General features: G+C 43.8%; 1 protein-coding gene across 10 annotated transcripts in view; it reads left to right on the forward strand.

Annotated features, from left to right (window-relative positions):
* RASAL2 (RAS protein activator like 2) overlaps positions 1 to 20,908 on the forward strand; it is a 252,565-nt gene that overhangs the window by 175,688 nt on the left and 55,969 nt on the right. For all 10 annotated transcript variants that reach the window (XM_075003437.1, XM_075003431.1, XM_075003434.1 and 7 more), the window contains exon 4: positions 5,107 to 5,213. In XM_075003437.1, the coding sequence (XP_074859538.1) occupies positions 5,107 to 5,213 (107 nt within the window). The remainder of the gene's footprint in view (positions 1 to 5,106; positions 5,214 to 20,908) is intronic.

Below are 20,908 nucleotides of genomic sequence, written 5' to 3' on the forward strand. Positions count from 1 at the left end.
TGGAGAATCCACCATCTCTCTAGGCAACTCATTCCAATGCTTCACCACCTGCCTGGTGAAGAAGTTTTTCCTAATATCTAACCTACACCTTTCCCTCTTCAACTTCTGACCATTACTCCTTGTTCTGCCATCAGACACCACTGAGAACAATTTCTCACCCTCCTCTTTAGAGCTCCCCTTCAGGAAGTTGAAGGCTGCTATTAAATCACCTCTAAGTCTTCTCTTCTGTAAACTAAACAAGCCCAAATCCCTCAGCCTATCCTCATAGGTCTTGTGCTCCAGACCTTTAATCATTTTTGTTGCCCTTCACTGAACCTGCTCTAGCAGATCCACATCCTTTTTATACTGGGGGGCCCAAAACTGGACACAATATTCCAGATGTGGCCTCACCAGTGCCGAATAAAGAGGAATAACTACTTCCCTAGATCTGCTCGAAATGCTCCTCCTAATGCAGCCCAGTATGCAGTTAGCTTTCTTGGCTGCAAGGGCACACTGTTTATTCATATCCAGCCTTTCATCCACCATAACCCCTAGGTCCCTTTCCATCGTACTGCTGCTGAGCCAGTCGGTCCCCAGCCTGTAACAATGTTTGGGATTCTTCCGCCCCATGTGCAGGACTCTACACTTCTCCTTATTGAACCGCATCCAATTTCTTTTGGCCCAGTCCTCCAATTTATCCAGGTCCCTCTGGATTCTCTCTCTACCCTCCAACGTATCTATCTCTCCCCCTAGTTTTCATCAAATTACCTTATTGTTGACAGGGAGAACAGAAGCTCCAGATCTACCTTCTCGATAGCATTCAATGTTTTCTAGGCATGTCCCCTCTTAGTTGTCTCCTTTCTGAGATATTAAAAAGACTGGGATTTTTTTTCTCTTCATGTGATTTTCCACATCCCCAGTCATTCTTTTTACCTTTCCTGGATCCTGACTGATCATGAAATATCTTTTTTGAGATTGACCAATACTGTACACTCAGCCCAACCAAGTCAAAGGTTGTTCATCCCCACTTGCCTTTCCCTGCTGGAGAAGGGTCTTCGTAGTAGGCTGCAAGGGCCCAAAAAAGCAAGGATTCAAGTTACTAAAGGCTGGAAACACCAGGCTACTATACTGGAAACCTGTGAACCTTTGCTCCCTTTCTGAAGGAAGCTGTGGCCTGAATGTGTGGCCAAGATGACTGGATTCAATGGAGAAGGGTGTCTGCCATCTGCCATACCAGTGCCACCGGCTGGACACTTAATGAACTGGCAATTGTGTCTCTTGAAAGAAACCTGCCAGGTGGCCAAAAGAATGAGTAATTGTGTTCTACAGAAAAGAAGGCATTGTCATGTAAATCAGGGGTGAGCAAATTCTTTATGTCGGGCCCCACTTTTCATCCCTGCAATTAGCAGCCCTCCTTCTACCTGTCTAATGTAATCCAAACTGAGGGAAATTTCAGTTATGTTCATATGGGGGAGAAAAAAATCTTTTGGCATGTGTGAGAAAATAAATATTTAGACTGTAATAACTTCATTAATCGGTATATAAATGTGAATACACAGACTTAAAAACAGTAACATATTTCAAAATTTGTAATGAGATGGATGAGTCTGTGACTTAGCAGCACATTGTGCTGTGCCCCCCCCCCCCCCCGCTAGGAAATTTCCCACCTGGGACTGATCCCCACTTTGCACACTCCTCAGCTAATGGGTTGGAAAGGGAGCTGCATGTAGTCCTGAGTAGATCTGGTTTCACAGGCATCTGCCATGTCTAAGTAAGTTCCTCAGCGAATTTGCAGCTGACTAATACTATTTAACGCAGATAAATGAGTTGATGAATTAAAAGTGACCTACAGGGATGTTTACAGCTTTTTTTTTTAAGTTTGAATGGGGGAAATCCTATATTCAGAGGTTGAGACACCAAATGAAAAGGTTTCAGACTGTTATTTATCCACAGAGACAATGTGATTTGTCTATAGTCTTGGCCTTAAAGAGTGAGTCATGCAGAGAACGATTGTAATTTAATACTGAGACCAGGAAAGGTGCATTGATTTTACAGCAGGTGAAAACAATGCAATAGTAGTATGTAGCGTGAATCCAGAGAGGCAACCATCTAATATTTGTCTAGTGGCAACAGGATAGATTTTCCACCCAACGCAGCAGAAGTGCTTTCTTAAGGGCACAGTTCGCAGGCCTGGAATTAGGTGGAGCTGGGCTAATTTTATATGTAGGCTGTTAAATTTTTGCTAGGGACTGATCCTGCAGGTTTCTAATCTGCTCCTGCTGATATTTTGTTGTTGTTGTTTCTAATTGATTTCAAGTGTCTCCTGGATATTTTTTCTCCGTTCTTTACTTAATAGACTTTTATGGATCTTCTGGGCATGGAAGAAACCTATGCAGGAATCCCAGCAGATTGCTGCAGATACTCCTTTTGCAGCAATACAAAGTGGGGTGGGGTGGGGGTCAGAACATAGATTCTTCTCCTCTCTCCTTTGGTTTATTCTTTCTTCTCCCTGTAACTTCCTATCCTGGGAGAGGACCAGCTATTGTTGAAAATGGCAGGGAATTAAGTCTTCTGTTTTTATTTATGACTCTGCAAAATCAGCACTTTGTTAAATGACTTGGGATGCTTTGATGATGTGAAGTGATTTCCTGTGTGTGTGAAGTGGAGAAAGCCAAAACCATTACATTACTTGATGTTCTTTGATTTGAAAGAAGGGAGTTCACTTTCACCCCACGCTCCAAATGCATACATCATTTCCATTTCCTTCAATTAAATTTCCACCCAAAATTTGATTATGGAACTATATCTGATACAACGGCCTCTCTGAGAAGCTCCGTGTGACATGCTGCAGGCTGTATCTACCTAACTTATGTCTTGCACTGAGAGGAGAAACTTGCAGCCAGCCTGTGTTGGCTAACTTGAGCTTGGGCTAAGGGACTATCTAATTGCAGTGTAGACACCCAGGCTGGAGCCTGGACTCTAGGACCCTGCAAGCTGGGAGAGTCCCAGAGCTGAGGGTGCAGCCTGTGCCCAAATGTCAACACTGCAATTAAACAGCCCCTTTGCCCGAACCGCATCAGCCCAAGTCAGCTGCCATGGGTCAGCCACAGGTGTTTAATTGCTTTGTAGGTATACGCTAAACTTTTTGCTCCCCACTTTTGGGGTGGGGCAGGGGGAAGGAAGAGGGAGATGAGGAAGGCAGAGGAAATAATACTAGCAAAGTATTCTGAGCATGGGAGTGACCATTGTTTAATCCTTGGTCTGCCACTGGCCCCTCTCTAGGCATTCTGATCTCTAAAGGTGCCCTGTCCAGCAGTCATCCAGTCCCAAAACCAGGAAATGGCTGGTGCCTCCTAGTTTATGAGGGGAAGTGTCCAGTGCTAAGCCTCAGCCTGCAGAGAAATCTCCCTGAAAGCTAAGGAGCTCTCTGTTGCAAGCCTTGACAGCTTGATTAACTTATTCTGTGCAAGCAGAGCTATTTGCATCAGCTTCGTGGTTTTGGACTAACTGCTGTGCCCTGCTCATTTACCAGTGTTAGCCAGTGATCCGTGTTCAGCTTTCTATGTTGCTTTTTTTGGAAGCAGTTCTCCGTGTTAGCAGTTCTTTAATCATTGATGTTTAAAGGCAAGATGTGGGAGACTTATTTCTATTTTTTAAAAGAAAAAGCCTACAGCAGAGGGATTACTACTTTTGCAGCAAGATTCTATTTTCTTAACCTTTCAATTAGTATGATAAATTTTGGTTTCCTCCTTCAAGACTTCTTGGGTGAGATCTACTATAATATGGATAAAACAGAATCCAATTGGCATAGGCATCACAGGTAATGTTCTCCTTGGAGAAGGCTTTTGCTGGGGGGAGGGGTGATTATTTTTGGTGAAGGAATCCTTGTTCTCTAGGCAGCAGATGGCTGTAAATTTCAGTAAATGTTTGTTGTTGCTGTGACTCAGGATATATAGTGAAATTTTGTGTTGCTGAGGGGAGCCGGCAGTTGGGCGTCTGTTAATAGCCTGAAAGTAACTAATGAGGATGTGCAGTCGGAACGATTGATTGAATAGCTGCAGTCCTGTGTGTTTCTTTCTCGCGCTCTCTGCAAGCTGTAAAGAGGGAGGGGGAAGAGAGAGAGAACCAGCTTTCTCTTAAGTGGAAGTAGCACGGATCCCAAGGGCCAGGAAGCCAGAAATGGAAGTTTAAGCTGCATCTGTCTTTTGAAAGGAAACCGGCAGGAGTCACAATGTCAGTCTTTGGAGTCACAGTTTACTCCTTTTCTTTAAGATCCAGAAGATAACAATGGACTTTGTCTGAGGATGTGGTTTTTCATATCCATATTGAGAATGTCTTATTTATGAAGCTGGATTCCTGTAAGGCTAGTGTTTGAACTGGAGATGGGCAGCAGTTGTGATAAAGGTATTACACGTGTGTGTGTGTGTGTGTGTGTGTTTGCTTTTGCCATGTGCATACTGTATAAATCTTTAAAATCAGATATGAGCACATCTTCTGTGAAGATTTTAGCTTGCCAGATCTGCCTGCACAGATTTAGGATGCCAGAGTCCTGTCTTACTAAGGTCATATTGGCAGAACAAGGAGAAACTGACCTATTTTTCTATCTGCAGGGGTATATATGTTCTTTTATACAGGTAGCAATCAGCCTTCTGATGGTCTCAAAGTTTGAGCTAGCAGTAGGGTCACATTATCTTCAAAAGACCAAACTTTGACCTTTGTCAAATTATGTTCCAAATGGGATAAAGTCATGATTTACCTCTGTCACAGATTTTATTTGGCAATGTTATCTACTATCTTGATGACTTAAAAAAAAGTTCTTTGAGTTGCAGTAGTAAGTCTAGAAGGTAGCAATACAGATGAGTATTCAGATTCACTAGTGTCTGCAATCATAAATGTCTATTGTCTATAGGACTGAATAAAATTCCTAATTTTGATTTTGTTACCAATTGCAATGTCTCTATAACTTACCTGGGTAGCAAATAAGACATGGGTAATATGTAAATATAAGTCAGATGCTAGCTAATGCATCTGCAAATTTGTGAAAGCTTCTGTCCAGAGCAGGATAAAAACCTGATTTTTTTTCCCTTAAATTTTGCTCACCCACCTTCTTTCCTGTGTCTTCTCCAGAGGTCCCAACAGAGAGGTCTCCTCGCAGACGGAGCATCTCGGGAACCAGCACATCCGAGAAAACCAACTCCATGGATGCTTCAAACACCTCTCCTTTCAAAGTCCCAGTAAGTGTGTGCCTTTTCTCCAAAGGAGGGATGTCTTCCCATTGAATGGGGGGTGGAGTTTGGGATATCCTAACAAATCTAGTACTCAGTCTTTTGATTCAGAGAGACACCTTAACAGTACTGGTTGCCAAACAGACATGCATATCAGCAACCATAAATGATCGGGGAGCATTTTTTAGGAGACGCATAATTTACCTATCCATAAGATTTTGATCTGAAAATCAGTAGCCATGTAGACTTTACAAACCAACAAAGGTGTGAAGAGTAGCCTGATATAAATATGTCCTAGGTACCTGTGTAGGCTTTGTGCTTGATATTTTTTGTCCGTAATAAAACTTGAGTCTTGTGATAGCATGTGTGTTTTCCCCATATCAGTGGAATGAATTAGGGGTCTGAAATGGCTAACAGTTTACAGTATTTAAAAAAACAAACAAACAAAAACAAACAAGGAGTCCTATAACACCTTAAAGACTAACAATTTTAGTTATTAGGTAATGAGCTTTTGTGGGTAAGACCCACTTCATCAGATTTATTTCAAAGCTAGTGACAATTTTTTCTGTTGTGTTTAATTAGCTTTAATTCTTCTGGCTGTTTGTTTCAATTTACCTTTTCAAGTAAGGAGTCTGGAATTTCTTGCCAACATCTTGTAGATTTTAGTACCCTGACTGGAATCTAAAGCACTAAGGCTTTTTTACTGTTATGCTTAGTCTGAAAGAAGAAAGTTCTGTCAAATCACAAGTCAAGATAAAATGAAACCTTTTTAAATATTTTCCAATAGTTAGACATGGCTTAAAAAAGGGTAAGTCCAGCTGTATTATATTAGAGATCTTTATGTTCCTCTTCATTACACATAAGAACTCTTGAAAACTTTAAAATGTGTTCTATGTTTCTCTCCACTCCCCGTCCCCCAAGTTTTTGGCCTTTTCTTTGTGTGGTGAGCACTGATTTCTCTTCCTCTGTTCTCTAGCGAGTTAAGGCCAATATAGCTGCATTCATTTGTGTGCCCCCATCACCTCCAAATTACCAGAAGTCACTCAGAATATTCACAACATTGGGAAGAGTAGTTTTAGCTAACTTCAGTTACAAACATTTTTAGGTTTTTAATGTATAAGTAAATGGTCAATTATCTAACTTTACAGTAAATATTTTGCCAGCATTAAGGTGGATTCAATTTTAATAAACTTACTGTAAGCTGAACCAGATTCTACATGCCAAATTAATTGGAATTTAAGAGATAAAAAGTTCCTGACCAAATGAATGGTAGCTCCATCTTGGGCTGTTTTCCTATCCTCTTTCCGATTAAACTATCAATGATGAATACAGGACGATGACTGTCTGAGGCTACATCTACACTGACTATGGAAGATCAGCTACTTAGGTCTGATCTTCCAGGGCGCCGTTTCGAGGTCAATGTTGACCACGAAACTCTTTGCGAGTGGCAAGGATTAAGGAAGATTGACGGGAGCAGTGCGGCTGTCGATGTTTTGCTGCGAAGACAGCTGTGGAAGTCGACAGCTGCGAAGCTGATTTTTGGTACGCAATTGGTGTACCAAAAATCGCATAGCAGCAGTCAACCTTCCAGATAAGTGTAGACATACCCATAGAGTAGTTAAACATGGTTGGTGCCCATGGTTTGTTTGTTTTTCTTTTTTTCATAAGAAATGCCACACTGAGTCAGACCAAAGGTCCATCTAGCTCAGTATCCTGTCTACTGACAGTGGCCAATACTAAGTGCACCAGAGGGAGTGAACCAAACACGTAGCAATCTCTCTCCTGCCATCCATCTCCAGCTTCTGACAAACAGAGGCACGGGACGCCATTCCTTACCTATCCTAGTTAATAGCCATTAATGGACCTGACCTCCATGAATTTATCTAGCTCTTTTTCAAACCCTGTTATAGTCCTAGCCTTCACAGCATCTTCTGGCAAGGAGTTCCACAGTTTGACTGTGCACTGTGTGAAGAACTTCCTTTTATTTGTTTCCTAAAAGGCTCATAACGAGACCGAAAGTTGAACTTCTGATATCGGTTGAGGGACTGACACAATGCACTTTCTTCACTTTAAAAGGCAGTCTATAGTAAATGTATTGCTGTTTTGATAGTCTTAAAGTGCTGTATTCTAAATGGCACTCTGAAATAGGATTTTAGTCTAACTACAGAATGTAATTGTTACAACTTCATAAAAATCTCAAAGTTTGTGTATATGCAACGTACACTTACAGTATCGCCATGGGAGCAGAGGACATATGAGTTGTGTCTAGACTAGAGAGATTTGTTGACAAAAGCCGCAGAGCATCCAGATATCCAAGGGCGCTCTATTGACAGTAAGTTGACAGAATGCAGCACTTTCATCAACAGCCGTATCCTGCTAGCCATGAGGAAGAATGCTGCTGTCGACAAAATGGCATCTGGAAGTCCCGGGGAGGGTGGGGGGGGCCCTTCTGTCGATAGAAGAGGCTCCCTGGACATTGCACAAGCCTGTCCGCTGTTCTTTCAGGTGGCTGTTTTGCTGATGGAGTGGCCAGGAAGTCCAGCCACGGTCTTTCAATACGTTCTGTGGTCTGGCCATGATCTGTTGATAGAAGTTTTGTTGCAAGATATCTTGGGACAAAAACTTCTGCACACACATCCCTCTAGTCTAGACAATAGTCATAGGTACCAAGAGGATTTCTGAGGGCTTTTGTAAATCCTAGTGACTCTGACCTAACCCATCTGTATTGATAAGGAATTCCCTTAATCTTACAGATGTTTGAATGTATTGCAGTGTGCTGTGTCTGTAGCTTATCTGTAAAACAACAAGATTACTTAATGTCAGCCTGGTTTTTTTTCCACAGGCTCCACTCAAATGTCTTTTCTTCAGTTGGTCTTTGTTGTCTCTGAATTCACATCATTGTTAACACTTCAGAAGTTTTTCTTTCACTTATTTTTTTTCTTCCACACATGCTCTTCTTTCCCAGGTCTCATCTTTTCCAATTTTTGTTCTTCCATTGGTGTTTTGTATACAATCTTACGGTCTTCTTTCCAATTTTGATAGTATTTTAGGAACTCTAAGGCAAAGAGGTGTAGGAAGCTGTCCACACCTTCTTTTTGATTATAAACAGAAAGTCTTAAAGGCTATTGTTACTACTTGTGCAGCTGTTATTGTGCTTTCCTGTTGTCCTAACCACCTGTGTAACTGTCAGCCTGCTGTATCTTCCTAATTTGTATTTGAAAGACAATACTTCTGTAAGTTTTCCGCTGCATATTCTATCTTGTATGCTGTAGTTGTTATCTGGCCACAGTGAATCTGAGATGAGACCAGCCTGTTTTCACACCAACTGGTGGATGTTGCAGATCTCGAATCTCATTAGGTTTATGGATGGCTGGTAAAACTCAGAACATTTTTAAGAAGAGATGGGCCAGGACCAAAACTACTGAATGTAAACATCCTTCTTACTTGGTGGATTAGCTCCAGCTCAATTTATGAATAGAAAACCTCTCTTGTATATTCTTTTGATTCACATTGAGTTTTTCCTGGGTGCAGGAGGGATAGATCTAAGAAGAGGGGTAAATGGCAGAAGTATTATAAGGAAGTCCAATATCCGTGGTGTGGGAACGGAGGGTGTGGCTTTAATATTGCTAAAAGTTATTTGGGGTTTTCTTCATCTGGATGGGTACCATTTTTTAACAGGAAGAACACAGTAATAGGAAAGCACCTGAGTCTTTTCTTCAGTCATTGGTATTTGCGTGGTTCATTTGAGGGGGCAAACCAGCAGCCTGAGATTCTTTGCTCCTGACTTTGGGTTTGGTTTTGGGGAGAGGGGAGAGGCAGGCTGGGCAGGGTTAGTCCAAGATCTTGAAAATAAGTTGCATTTACAGCTTTCTAAGCTTCTTTTCTCTCAGGTAAGCTATTTAAAACTCTTACTCTTGATAGCGTGTGCTGGAAATCGATATTCTGTGCATCTTTTTGTTCTAAATTCTAAACAGAGGTATATGAACAGAAAGCAGCATCAACTTTCTGGATGTTCATGGGCCTTTGTCTTGAGCGGGGAGTTTTGATTTACAAATGTATAATTTAGTTTAATTGAACGTTTTTTCCAAGAAAAGATTTTTTTGTTTTTTTTGTTCTTTCAAATACTCACTTCACTGGTGGTCATTGCGAATGGTTCTGTATAAAGGGTTGGCATGTGAACTCCAAGAAATTCAGTTTCTCTGCCTTCTATGTATGCGCTTAAAAGCATATTCTAAGTAAACTTACTGATGTGTAATCTCAACAATAATGCATATGCATTCTGTGGTTTTCCCCATCACAGACAGCCCATGATGACCAATATATGGAATGTGGTTGTGTTGTTTATCTCCAGCACAAGGGAGTAGAGAAGGAGTCTGCTGATATTGGCAGTGTACTACCAAAGGGAGGAGGGAAGGCTTGTGTTTATAGATAAGAATTAGTGTTGGGCCTGTTCTTCCTTTCCCATCCCCTCAGCTGCATTAATGTTAGGTTACTTGGGTTTCCCCCTAGGCTTAGTTCTAACTCCACAATTGCCAAACATATTTTTTTGGGAAGGATAGGCACAAAATACTGGGGGGGAAAAACATGCCGCTTTAACAAAAAATTACTGAACATTTGTGCTAAGAAGTAACGCTGATGGAACTCATCCCGGCCTGGTGGTAAATGAGTAGGCGAAATACCAGCTTTCCCCTCCTACACACACACTGCTCTGTCAGTGCAACTCCATCTTAGAGTGCCACATCTCCTGCTGTTTTATTACTGGGCCATTGTATCACTCTGGCAAAACACCACACTCTCCTCTGCTATTCCATATGAGCTGGGGATTAGGCTAAAGTATGAGAACACCACATTCTCCACACCCCACTGCCTTGTGGGTTATACTGGGAAGGAGAAAGGCTAAGGGAGTGAACCCTGACAGAAAATCCAGAGTGGAGTCCGAAGGCGGTTCGGTGTCAACTTCTGGCACTGTCCCGGCAACTCCTGCAGCTGAGCTGGTCCCAGACGTGGAGGTTATCCTCTCCTTTGGACTATATCAGTAAAGCCGAGACGAGGACACTGGTGTCTGGGCAGCCCAGAGTCTCCATAATAAGTGCCCAGGCTCGCGCCCGGAGAGGTACTCCGGCATCACTGAACAGCGTTGCATCAACACGGGAGGCAACAGATACCGGTTATAAGCTCTTGCTCGATTGGCGTAGAGAATGAGCGCCAGGGGTTGCCTTCGACTGTGGGAGAGATCCTCGCATCTCTTTGGACAGTCACTGCCCGCCTCAAGCTGGGCAGCCCCCAGCCAATAGGGTACTGTCCCGCCACAGTTCACCTGCCTCGCTGGGTGCGTGAGGCTTAAGGTTCCTGAACCTGACAAGTGACTGAAATTTGGGCACCAGGCAAACCAATAAGAAAATTAACAAGAAATGAGAAACATCAAGAATTCAAGCTTGCTTGCTGGAATGTGCGGACCATGCTGACCGGCTTGACTGAAGATCTTCAGGCCATCAGTGACACCCGCAAGACCGCTGTCATCAACGAGGAACTGAAGAGGCTCAGAGTTGATATCGTTGCATTGCAGGAGACGCAACTCGCAGATTTGGGATCTCTAAAGGAAAAGGACTACCCCTTTTTCTGACAGGGTAAAGCCCAAGAAGAACCCAGAGAGCATGGTGTTGGCTTTGCTGTCAGAAACACCCTTCTACAAATGGTGGAATTAGTCATGAGCGGATCAGAAAGACTTCTTCGGATCACTCTTCAAACTTGCGCTGGTCCTGTCCACCTGATCAGCGCTTATGCTCCAACCCTGTACGCCACACCAGAAGTAAAAGACAAGTTCTACGATGTGCTTAGTGCTGCTGTAGCGCAAATACCTGCTCATGAACAACTGTACATCTTGGGTGACTTCAATGCCAGAGTTGGAGCTGATTGGACCTCATGGCCTTCCTGCTTAGGACACTTCGGTGTGGGAAAAATGAATGACAATGGACAGCGTCTCCTTGAACTGTGCACGTACCACAATCTGTGCATCACAAACACATTCTTCCGAACAAAGCCACAGCACAGAGTGTCATGGAGACACCCACGCTCGAAGCACTGGCATCAACTAGATGTGGTCATCACTAGGCGTAATAACCTCAAAAACGTCCTTCTGACACGCAGCTATCCTAGTGCTGATTGTGATACAGATCACTCGCTAGTTTGCTCCACGCTCAAGCTGAGACCCAAGAAGCTGTACCGCTCTAAACCTGCTGGAAGGCCCCACATTGATGCCAGAAAGACGGCAAACTCGGAGAAAGCTGAAAAGTTCAGAGAGACCCTCCAGGAAAATCTGCGCAGCGGCCCTGGGGGTGCCGATGCGATATCCAAATGGCAACATCTGACGGATACAGTTTACAACACGGCCTTGTTGGTGTTTGGAAGAAGAGCTAGAAACACGAACAACTGGTTCGAAGCTAACTCTGATGAGATGATTCCAGTCATTGAAAAGAAGCGCGCTGCACTCCTGCAGTACAAACGCTCACCGAGCCAGAGTACCCAGCAAGCGCTTAGAGAGGTGAGAAGAACAGTACAGCAGACAGCCAGGCGCTGTGCCAACAACCACTGGCTCCAGCTATGCACCAGCATCCAGACCTGTGCCGACTTTGGTAATCTCAGAGGAATGTACGACGGTATGAAGAAGGCATTAGGACCCACCCAGAACAAGATGGCACCTCTGAAATCCAAATCTGGTGAAGTCATCGCTGACAAAGCCAAACAGATGGAGCGCTGGGTTGAGCACTACTCCGAGCTGTACTCTCACGAGAACGTTGTGGTTGACGCAGCCCTCGATGCGGTCGAGCTCCTACCAGTAATGGACGAATTGGATCAAGAACCGACTGTGGATGAACTGAAGAGAGCCATTGACAGCATTGCAGCAGGAAAGGCCCCTGGTCAGGATGGTATACCACCAGAGGTAATCAAATGTGCCACGGACACACTCCTGGAACCCCTACATGAGCTACTGTGCCTGTGCTGGAAAGAGGGTGAGGTTCCACGGGATATGCGCGACGCTAACATTGTAACGTTGTATAAGAACAAAGGAGACAGAAGCGACTGCAACAACTACCGTGGAATCTCCCTCCTAAGCGTCACTGGTAAACTGTTCGCTCGCGTCATCCTTGGCAGACTCCAGAAGATTGCTGAGAGGGTGTACCCCGAATCGCAGTGCGGATTCCGCGCAGAGAGGTCTACCGTTGACATGGTCTTCTCTCTAAGGCAGCTGCAGGAGAAGTGCAGGGAGCAGAGAAAGCCACTCTACATAGCCTTCATCGACTTGACCAAGGCTTTTGACTTGGTCAGCAGGGATGGTCTGTTCAAACTGCTCCACAAGATAGGCTGTCCTCCACGGTTACTCAAGATGATCCAGTCATTCCACAAAGACATGAGAGGAACCATCCAATATGACAGCGCATTATCAGATGCTTTCAGAATCGGGAGTGGCGTCAAACAAGGATGCGTGCTTGCTCCGACATTGTTTGGGATCTTCTTCGCACTCCTCCTGAAGCATGCCTTTGGATCTTCAACCGAGGGCATCTTGCTGCACACAAGATCTGATGGGAAACTGTTTAACCTTGCAAGGCTGAAAGCTAAGTCTAAGGTGCGAGAAGTCCTCATCAGAGACATGCTGTTCGCAGACGATGCTGCTGTAGTGTCTCTCACAGAAGACCAGCTTTAAAAACTGCTGGATCAGTTCTCCAAAGCGTGCAAAGACTTTGGGCTTACCATCAGCCTAAAGAAGACGAACGTACTCGGTCAGGATGTTGCTGAATCCCCATCAATCAGCATTGACAACTATACGTTAGAGGTTGTCCACGAGTTCGTTTACCTCGGGTCCACCATCACTGACACCCCGTCGTTGGACACTGAGCTAAATAGGAGGATCGGAAAAGCGGCCACAACTCTGTCCAGACTCAGCAAGAGAGTGTGGAATAACAACAAGCTGTACACTCACACCAAAATGCAAGTCTACAGAGCCTGCATCCTCAGCACCCTCCTTTATGGCAGCGAGACTTGGACCCTGTATGCCCGCCAGGAAAAGAGGCTGAACGTCTTCCACTTGCGCCGCCTCAGGCGCATCCTTGGAATATCATGGAAGGACAGGGTGACCAACACCGCTGTCCTCGAGCAAGCTGGAATCCCAACCATACACACCCTCCTCAGGCAGCGTCGACTCCACTGGCTTGGCCACATCCACAGGATGAATGATGGAAGGATTCCAAAAGACATCCTGTATGGTGAGCTAGCCTCTGGCAAAAGACCTCCCAGACACCCCCAGTTGCGTTACAGAGATGTCTGCAAGAGAGACCTCAGAGAGGTAGACATCGAGCTGGACAACTGGGAAGAACTAGCAGACGACCGCAGCAGATGGAGGCAGGGGTTACACAAGGGCCTTCAGAAGGGCGAGTTGAAGATCAGACAGCTAGCAGAGGAGAAGCGAGTGCACAGAAAGCACACTAAGGACTTGCCAGACACCCACTACATCTGCAAGAGATGCAGCAAGGACTGTCACTCTCATGTGGGTCTTTATAGTCACAATAGGCGCTGTAAATGAAGTCCTCAATTGAAACTTTAAAGGGCGCGATCTATAGTCTATGCAGACTGAAGGATGCCTACTACTATGAGAACACCAAATATCAAATGCCCAGAAATGACAGAAGTAAAGTGTTAATGACCCTTTGCGAAAACCAAGTCCTTAATCACCCACTTGCTGGTTTTGGCTAGTTTTGTTGATACGAAATCATACTTATAGATGTGACTCAATGACATAAGTGGGCACTTTTTAATTAAAAAAAAAAAAAAAAAAGAGACTTGATGAACACACAAAAATGAACTAAGGCGGCCACGGTGTAGGCTCTGACATAAATGAAATAATTTAGTGGGAACCCTGTGAGAATAGAGATGGGACTGGCTTCTTTGGTTTGCCTCTAGTTCAGAATATAATAGGATATACAGGAGTAGTGTCTGTCTCTTTTGCTCTTTAAGAGTCCTGCTAATTGGAACAAAAGGCAATGCAGCCAGCCTAACTGAAGGTCAAAGCATGGTGAGATCTCACTGCTGTCCAGACTCATATATTATGCAGTCAACAAGACCAATGGTTGTCTCAGGAGCACTGCTCCGTTATGGTCAGGTTGCAAGGCTGGAACAAATCTCTGCTCGTTTCTGGCCATGTGCCCCTAAGGTTTGTGAGTAAACAATTTTAATTCTGCAGTAGTGTCAATGTGGGAGTTTGAGTTGTTAAGTTATTAGTATATCAAGGCAGCACAAAGTTCCCATGCCCCGGTATTATTAATGAAAAGTCAGCTGGCTGTGCTTGAACTTCTTCCTCCGTACTTTAATATTCTCTTGCTTTGTGTTTGCTCTTTCTCACCATAGTTCTTTAAACTTACACTTGATATTTATTGTACATAAGCTGTGAGAGTTTGCACTCTCTCCCATTTCCCCAAGGGCTATGAATAGTGGGACAGACTTAGTAGTAACTTCCAAGAGGCTCGTGGAGGTTTCTCTTTTCCCTTTATTCTGGGTTGCTGTTATTTATAGATTTACAGACATGAGAAATATGTATCCCTATGAAATAAAGATTAGTTTTTCACAGTGACTTCTCCAGTGCTTGGTCAAGAGATATGTGTGAAGGAAACAGAAATACGAATGAATTTTTTCCTTGTATTTAGCCCCAAATTCTTTGTTTCATTATTCCTTCAGGCCACTTGATAACATTTGATTCTCACTTCGGTTTCCCATTGTCCAAACAAGTACCGATATTGCCAGTTATTGTATTCCCTGCCTTTAAGGCTGTGGTGGCCAATATGCTTGTTGTTCACCACATGTAGCTAACTAGACACCATGGTGTGGTGAAACGTGGCTCCTCAGAGCTGCATGTGCGGAGCACCTTCCGCCTGCTCCACACACGCCCCCCGCCACTTGGTGGGACAAGCACATGGTGGCAGAGGCAGCTCATCCTGAGGCTTCAGTCCTGGAGCTGGGGGGCTCCTGCAGCCCTGGCGCAGCTCCCAGCGCAGCTGCAGTGCCAGGGGCTAGTGCGGCGGCAGTGGCGGCTCTGGTGAGTTGCTGGCAGTTTGGGGGGGATGGCATTTATTTTGAGCAGCAGAGGGTGGGGGGCTGTCGCAATCCTTTAATTTCTATTGGACACCACTGTTTTAAGGCATAGTGAAGCAATACAATAGCACATTGTTTTTTAATGTGTCGTATGTAAATTAAGGTTTCCAGCCACTTTGTTTTTCTTGCTCCTCTTTGAATCCCCTCCAATTCACTGACATATTTTGAGTATCACCTTGCTCAGAACTGTTGGTGGTGGGCTCTGTTTCTAGCCCTGGCAGATCCCTTAGTTTATTTGTCTGTTCTCACTGGCACTCCTGTACCTCCAAATTCAGTACAATCCCTGAATGTAACTAATGCTGTTTAACTTCCAGATCATTCACATGTTAAACAAAAGCAGGTGTGCCACCTATCTCCGCAGAGCCCCACTGGACAACTTCGCACAACTTTTTACATTATCCTTTGTTGTAATGAGTCTGTCTAGACAGTGCTTCAAGCAGTGCGCAAGCCATGACAATAACTTCAATAAAGCCCATTTGAGTTAACTTTTCTAATAAGACTATATGCTACATGGTGAAGCGCTTTATTGCTGTAGTATGGGTGCACGTTATGGCAGGTTGTGTGTAAGTGTGATGGAGGAAGTGAAGGACAAGAAATTTCTTTCCTCCTTCCCAGCAAATAGAACAAGACCTGCCTGCTTGTACTGTGTTTGCACAGCCCAGAGAATCTGTGCAGAACTGCTACCTGAACCTTGAGCTGCACAGGCTTTACATCTACTGCAGCCTCTTCATTGCAAATTTTGCTGCTTGGTTAAACGTAAGAAGAGAATCTGATGATTAGTTCTTCATAACGTCCTGATGTTTGTTACCCATATTTTTGTCTTCCTTCACATGACTAGACTGCTTCCTGCTGATAATTATTCCTTAATTTGGGATTCAAGTTAGCATCACTAGGATTTAGTTACTAACAGAGAGAGAGAGAGCCATGTATGTCTGTATTCTATCAAAACAAAAAAGCAGTCATGTAGCACTGTAAAGACTAACAAAATAATTTGATAGGTGATGAGCTTTCATGGGTCAGACCCACTTCTTCAGTAGGTGTTAGTTCTCAGGGTTGCTCTTTCTGGGTTTAGGACACTGTTCAGCAAGGTGCTGAAGTCTGTGCTACCCCACTGAATTCAGCTAAACTACTCTTGGGCTTAAGTTTCATGCGCTGAAATAATTTGCAGAACTGGAGCCTGAAAGAGCCATGCTTGCTCCTTCCCTCACTGCCCCCTGGTGTCTGACACCTGATTATTTCTCTAGGAATTTTCCTAAATAAATGAGTGATTTGCCAACTTAATTCCTGTAGGATCCTGGAAGACCTATCACATGGCCCACCTCTTGTGTTTTCTTGTACCAGTCTGTATTAGTCTTATTTCCAAACTGCTTGTTGTTGCTTAACATCTCTTTGTTTTGTTAAAAACTCGGGTTTAAACTTTTTCCTCACAGCTGTACGTTTTCATGTTTACTGATATACAGAGCTTCTTGACAGGACTTTTTTCTTGTTTTTATATTTCTAAAAGCCTACCAACTCCCCGTTAACCTCTTTGGAAACTCATTCTGCTTTTTTGCTTTCTTTATCCTTTACATTCTCTATTTCCCCTGAAAATGTCTCTCGCTCTTTGAGCTTACCACGCTGAAGTTGCAGAGGCCCTTCCCATTAGGGTTGCCATTTTTTTAATGCACAGAACTAAGCAGCCCAGCCCTGCCCTACCCCACCCTCACTCAGTTTCACTGGGCTGGGGCAGGGAGTTCGGACACAGGAGGAGTGTGAGGATCCCGCTGAGGGTGTGGGCTCTGGGATGGGGTTTGGTGTGAGGGGGCTCCAGGCTGAGACACAGGTTGGAATGTGGTGGGAAAGACTTCAGCTGGGGTTGCAGGCTCTGGGCAGGGCCAGAAATGAGAGGTATTGGAGAGGGCTCTGGGTTGGGGTAGGCGGGGGGGGGTGAGAGCTCTGGTATGGAGCTGTGGGTGAGGGGTTTGGGCTGTAGGAGAGGATTCTGGGCTGGGGCAGGACATTGGAATGCTGGGTAGTAGGTAGTAAGGGCTCCAGCTGGGGGTGTGGGCTCTGGGGTAGGGCCACAGATGAAGAGATTGGGCTACATGAGGGGTCTCCGAGCTGGGGGTTGAGGTGCAGGCTCCAGGAGGTAATTGAGGTGCAGGCTCCAAGAGGGAGTTTAGGTGACTCAGGGCTAGGGTTGGGGTTATGGGGTTCCAGGAGCATTTAATGAAGGTTCCAGATGCCTGCAGTCCTTAGGCACATAGATGATCAGAGAGGCTCCATCTGTGCACCACGCTGCCATCCACAGGTGCCACCCCACAGCTCCTGGTCGCAGTTTCTACCCAATGGGCACAGCAGAGCCAGCACTCTAGCTGGGGCTGCAGGGACCTGGTGGGAACTTCTGGGAAACAACAGAGACAGGGCAGGTTCTTTGGCCATGTTCCTTTCTGCACTTAATTGCACTTCACTCACAGAAACATAGGACGTGACAAACCAAAATAGCTGACATCTCCGTCTTGTCCTCTGTCTTCCTTTGACAGTGGACAATACCAAATAATTCATGGAAAGGTTTAAATTAATGCACCTGGTCAAGGGTGAAGTACTGTGCTTCCGGAGCACAATTGCTTCCTGAGCCAAGCTGGCAGTCATCTTGCAGTCTAAAATGGGAGGATTTCTCATGTCTTGTTATTTTTAAACCTTTCTGATGCAACTGCAAATGTTATTCCTACTTACATAAAAGGGTAATCCTTTTTTAATCTTGCTGAAACATTTGTGTCTCTATTATGGAGACCATGAAAAAAATCTTCTGTTATGTATTTTTAAATTTGATGCTTCTCGGATTTCAAGTTTACCCCTTGTTTTATGTTATGCAACAGAGTGAAGAGGGGAGCCATTTAGTTAGTTTTTGTTAATGCTTTTGTATACCTCTAATCCCGTTTTATTTTTATTTCTAAACCAAATAATCTTAATCTCTCAAATCTATCTATAGATGTCAACCTTTTGACTCTGCCTGTTGTCAGATTTGTTCTTATTTTGGCTTTTTTTCTCCTGGCATTGCCTGTCAGTGAGATGAGATGACCAGACTAGAATGCCATGTTTAGAGTGAGGAAGTCCTGGTGCATTTATATAAGGCCATTTTTGTTTTCTTTATTGTTTTATGCTTTCTCAATACATGGGAGCTCTTTCATTTTATTTTTAATGCTTATTTTTAAGGCATCTTTGCTGGGGTTTCCACTGGTAATTTTACCACCTGATCTTTTTTTGAAGCATTTACATCTCCTTTGTAATTTGTCATCATTTGGTTTCTTACGTAGTATGCAGCCATGCAGTTATATATGGTGGGTTTTATCTGTCTTTCTGTTGTCTGACACATTAGTTTTTGTTAGGACCTTTCACAGGCTCACATTTTTCTCTAATATACTGATAATCTAAATTTATTTTTCAGCAAACTTCTCCACCTTTCCATTTATTATTGTAGTACGAGGAAAAGCGAGCCTAACCGTTCACAGTACACATTGTGGGTACACCCTGCTTATTAACTTCCCTCCACACTCCGATCCGGCATATTTCTCTTACCTTCTGCTTTCTTGCGTTATAGCATAAGACAAAGTTTTTCACCTTGGTTTCTAAGCTTTCTCAATAGCCTCCTGTGAGGGACTTCATCATGAAAGTTCTAATCTCTGTACATTCAGTAGCAGCTAAAAGGCATTTCTCCTAGGGCAGCAACCGCGACAACTGTCTCCAGTGAGATGACAGCCATCTCCATATTCCACTCAATCAGTACTCTCTTTAACGTGAGATGCGAAGAGTCCAGCATTCACTTCTGAAGTCCAGTTTCCTTCATGTTGCTCTTGTGATTGTTATGGCTAGTAATAATGTATTCCTACTGATGCTCCTGCAGTACCATGAATGAATTTGGCACTTTCCAACACAAAGACAACCCCCAGCCTCAGAGGTTACGATTTAGGTTGAATTTTTCATCCGAAAATGTTGCATAGGCACTGAGTCTTCCAGTCACGCATTCTACCTACTTTACTGCTCCTAGATCTCAGCTGATAATGTGTGTTACTGGATAATTCACATTACTATTGCATTACAGTTTATGGGCTGCTGTGGAAGTGGCTGAGAGAAGTATCATTTGTTACAGACAAACTCTTCTCCTGTAGGTGAAAAATTTGCAGGTCTGTAATATGCAGCAGTTAAGTATTTTTGTTCATACCATGTTGTCTGTGAAGCTGGTTGTTTGGGCATTCGTATCCTGCTCCCCTGCTGATTGTCCCCTGGTGAGCTGAATTACAGGAGCGCCTGTTTATGCAGTACTCTACTGATGCTGCTGTAAGTGCTGCATAGTTGCATTGTACATCTATTACTTGGTCATGCTTAATATCTATTGTCAGGGATTGTAGTCGCCTTCTCTTTGCCACTGACAACTGTATTTGTAAAGTTCTGTTTGGTTCACTTCTATTAAACCCTGGTTTACACCTAAAAATTAAACCAGCCTACCTACATTACTCAGGACTGTGAAAGATTTTGTGCCCAGCATGATATAATTAGATTGACCTTACCCCATTGTAACTGCAGGTAGGTTGATCAAAGAATTAGTCAATCAGTCTGGCTACTGCCTCTCGGAGAGAAGGGTTACCTGCATAGGTGGAAACATGCTTTCTGTCAATGTAGGAATTATCTTTGCTACACTGCTAGATTGGCACAGCTGCAGCCCTATAGTTGTGTCCCTGTAACCACAGTAACGTGGGCAACATCATCTGGACAGAAAGCAGTGAGGCTCTTAATCTGCTATAGAGATTATCAGTGATGTGAAGAGAACATGAATGCACATGTGGGATTCAGAAGGTGTGGCTTTTTGAGGGGTAAAGCTGGTTTGTATTGAGTTTGGCATTTGTTTTGTTAGGAGTCGGGTCTTAAAGCAATGTGAAGAGAAGCTGATGAAAGCAGAGCTCTTGTACCATTATCCTTGTACTGTTCGAATCCTTAAATGTCAGCCTTTATGTAGTGCTGTTCATCAGAGTACTTGCATCTAATTAATCTTCACAAACATCCAAGCTTGTTGTTAATAGAGTATTCACATGCCTGTTTTTTCACGGTTGAGGTAATAAGGGTTGTGTTTTTTTTAAACCACCAAAGGAAATGCTCCCGTGAAATTTAAACTGATTTTAAACAAGGAACATTCTCCTGCAATGTTTGAAACCCAGACATATAATCATGCTAGGAAATGAGAACCAAATAGTGTCTGTTTCAAACTGTCTGTGCTCAGGTAAACGCTATAAATATAAGTACAGGTTGAACCTCTCTAGTCTGGCACCCTCGAGACCTGATCAGTGCTGGACAAGACAATTTGCCGGACCATGGGAGGTCAGTGTTGTCTAGAAGCATTACCAACACTTCCACTGCTTACTGAGCTCTTAGAAGAGATTTAGGGATAAATTACAGCTAAATAACACAGAACACTGAGAGCCAGGACTGGTGGCTGGAAACAAACTTTGTGGGAAACTTGGCCACACCCATGATAAGTAGTCATCCAGCTAACTAAATTGCTGGACTAGAGAGATTCAAGCTGTAGCATA

The sequence above is a fragment of the Carettochelys insculpta genome, chromosome 9 (genome assembly GCF_033958435.1).
Source record: "Carettochelys insculpta isolate YL-2023 chromosome 9, ASM3395843v1, whole genome shotgun sequence".
Lineage (NCBI taxonomy): Eukaryota > Metazoa > Chordata > Testudines > Carettochelyidae > Carettochelys > Carettochelys insculpta.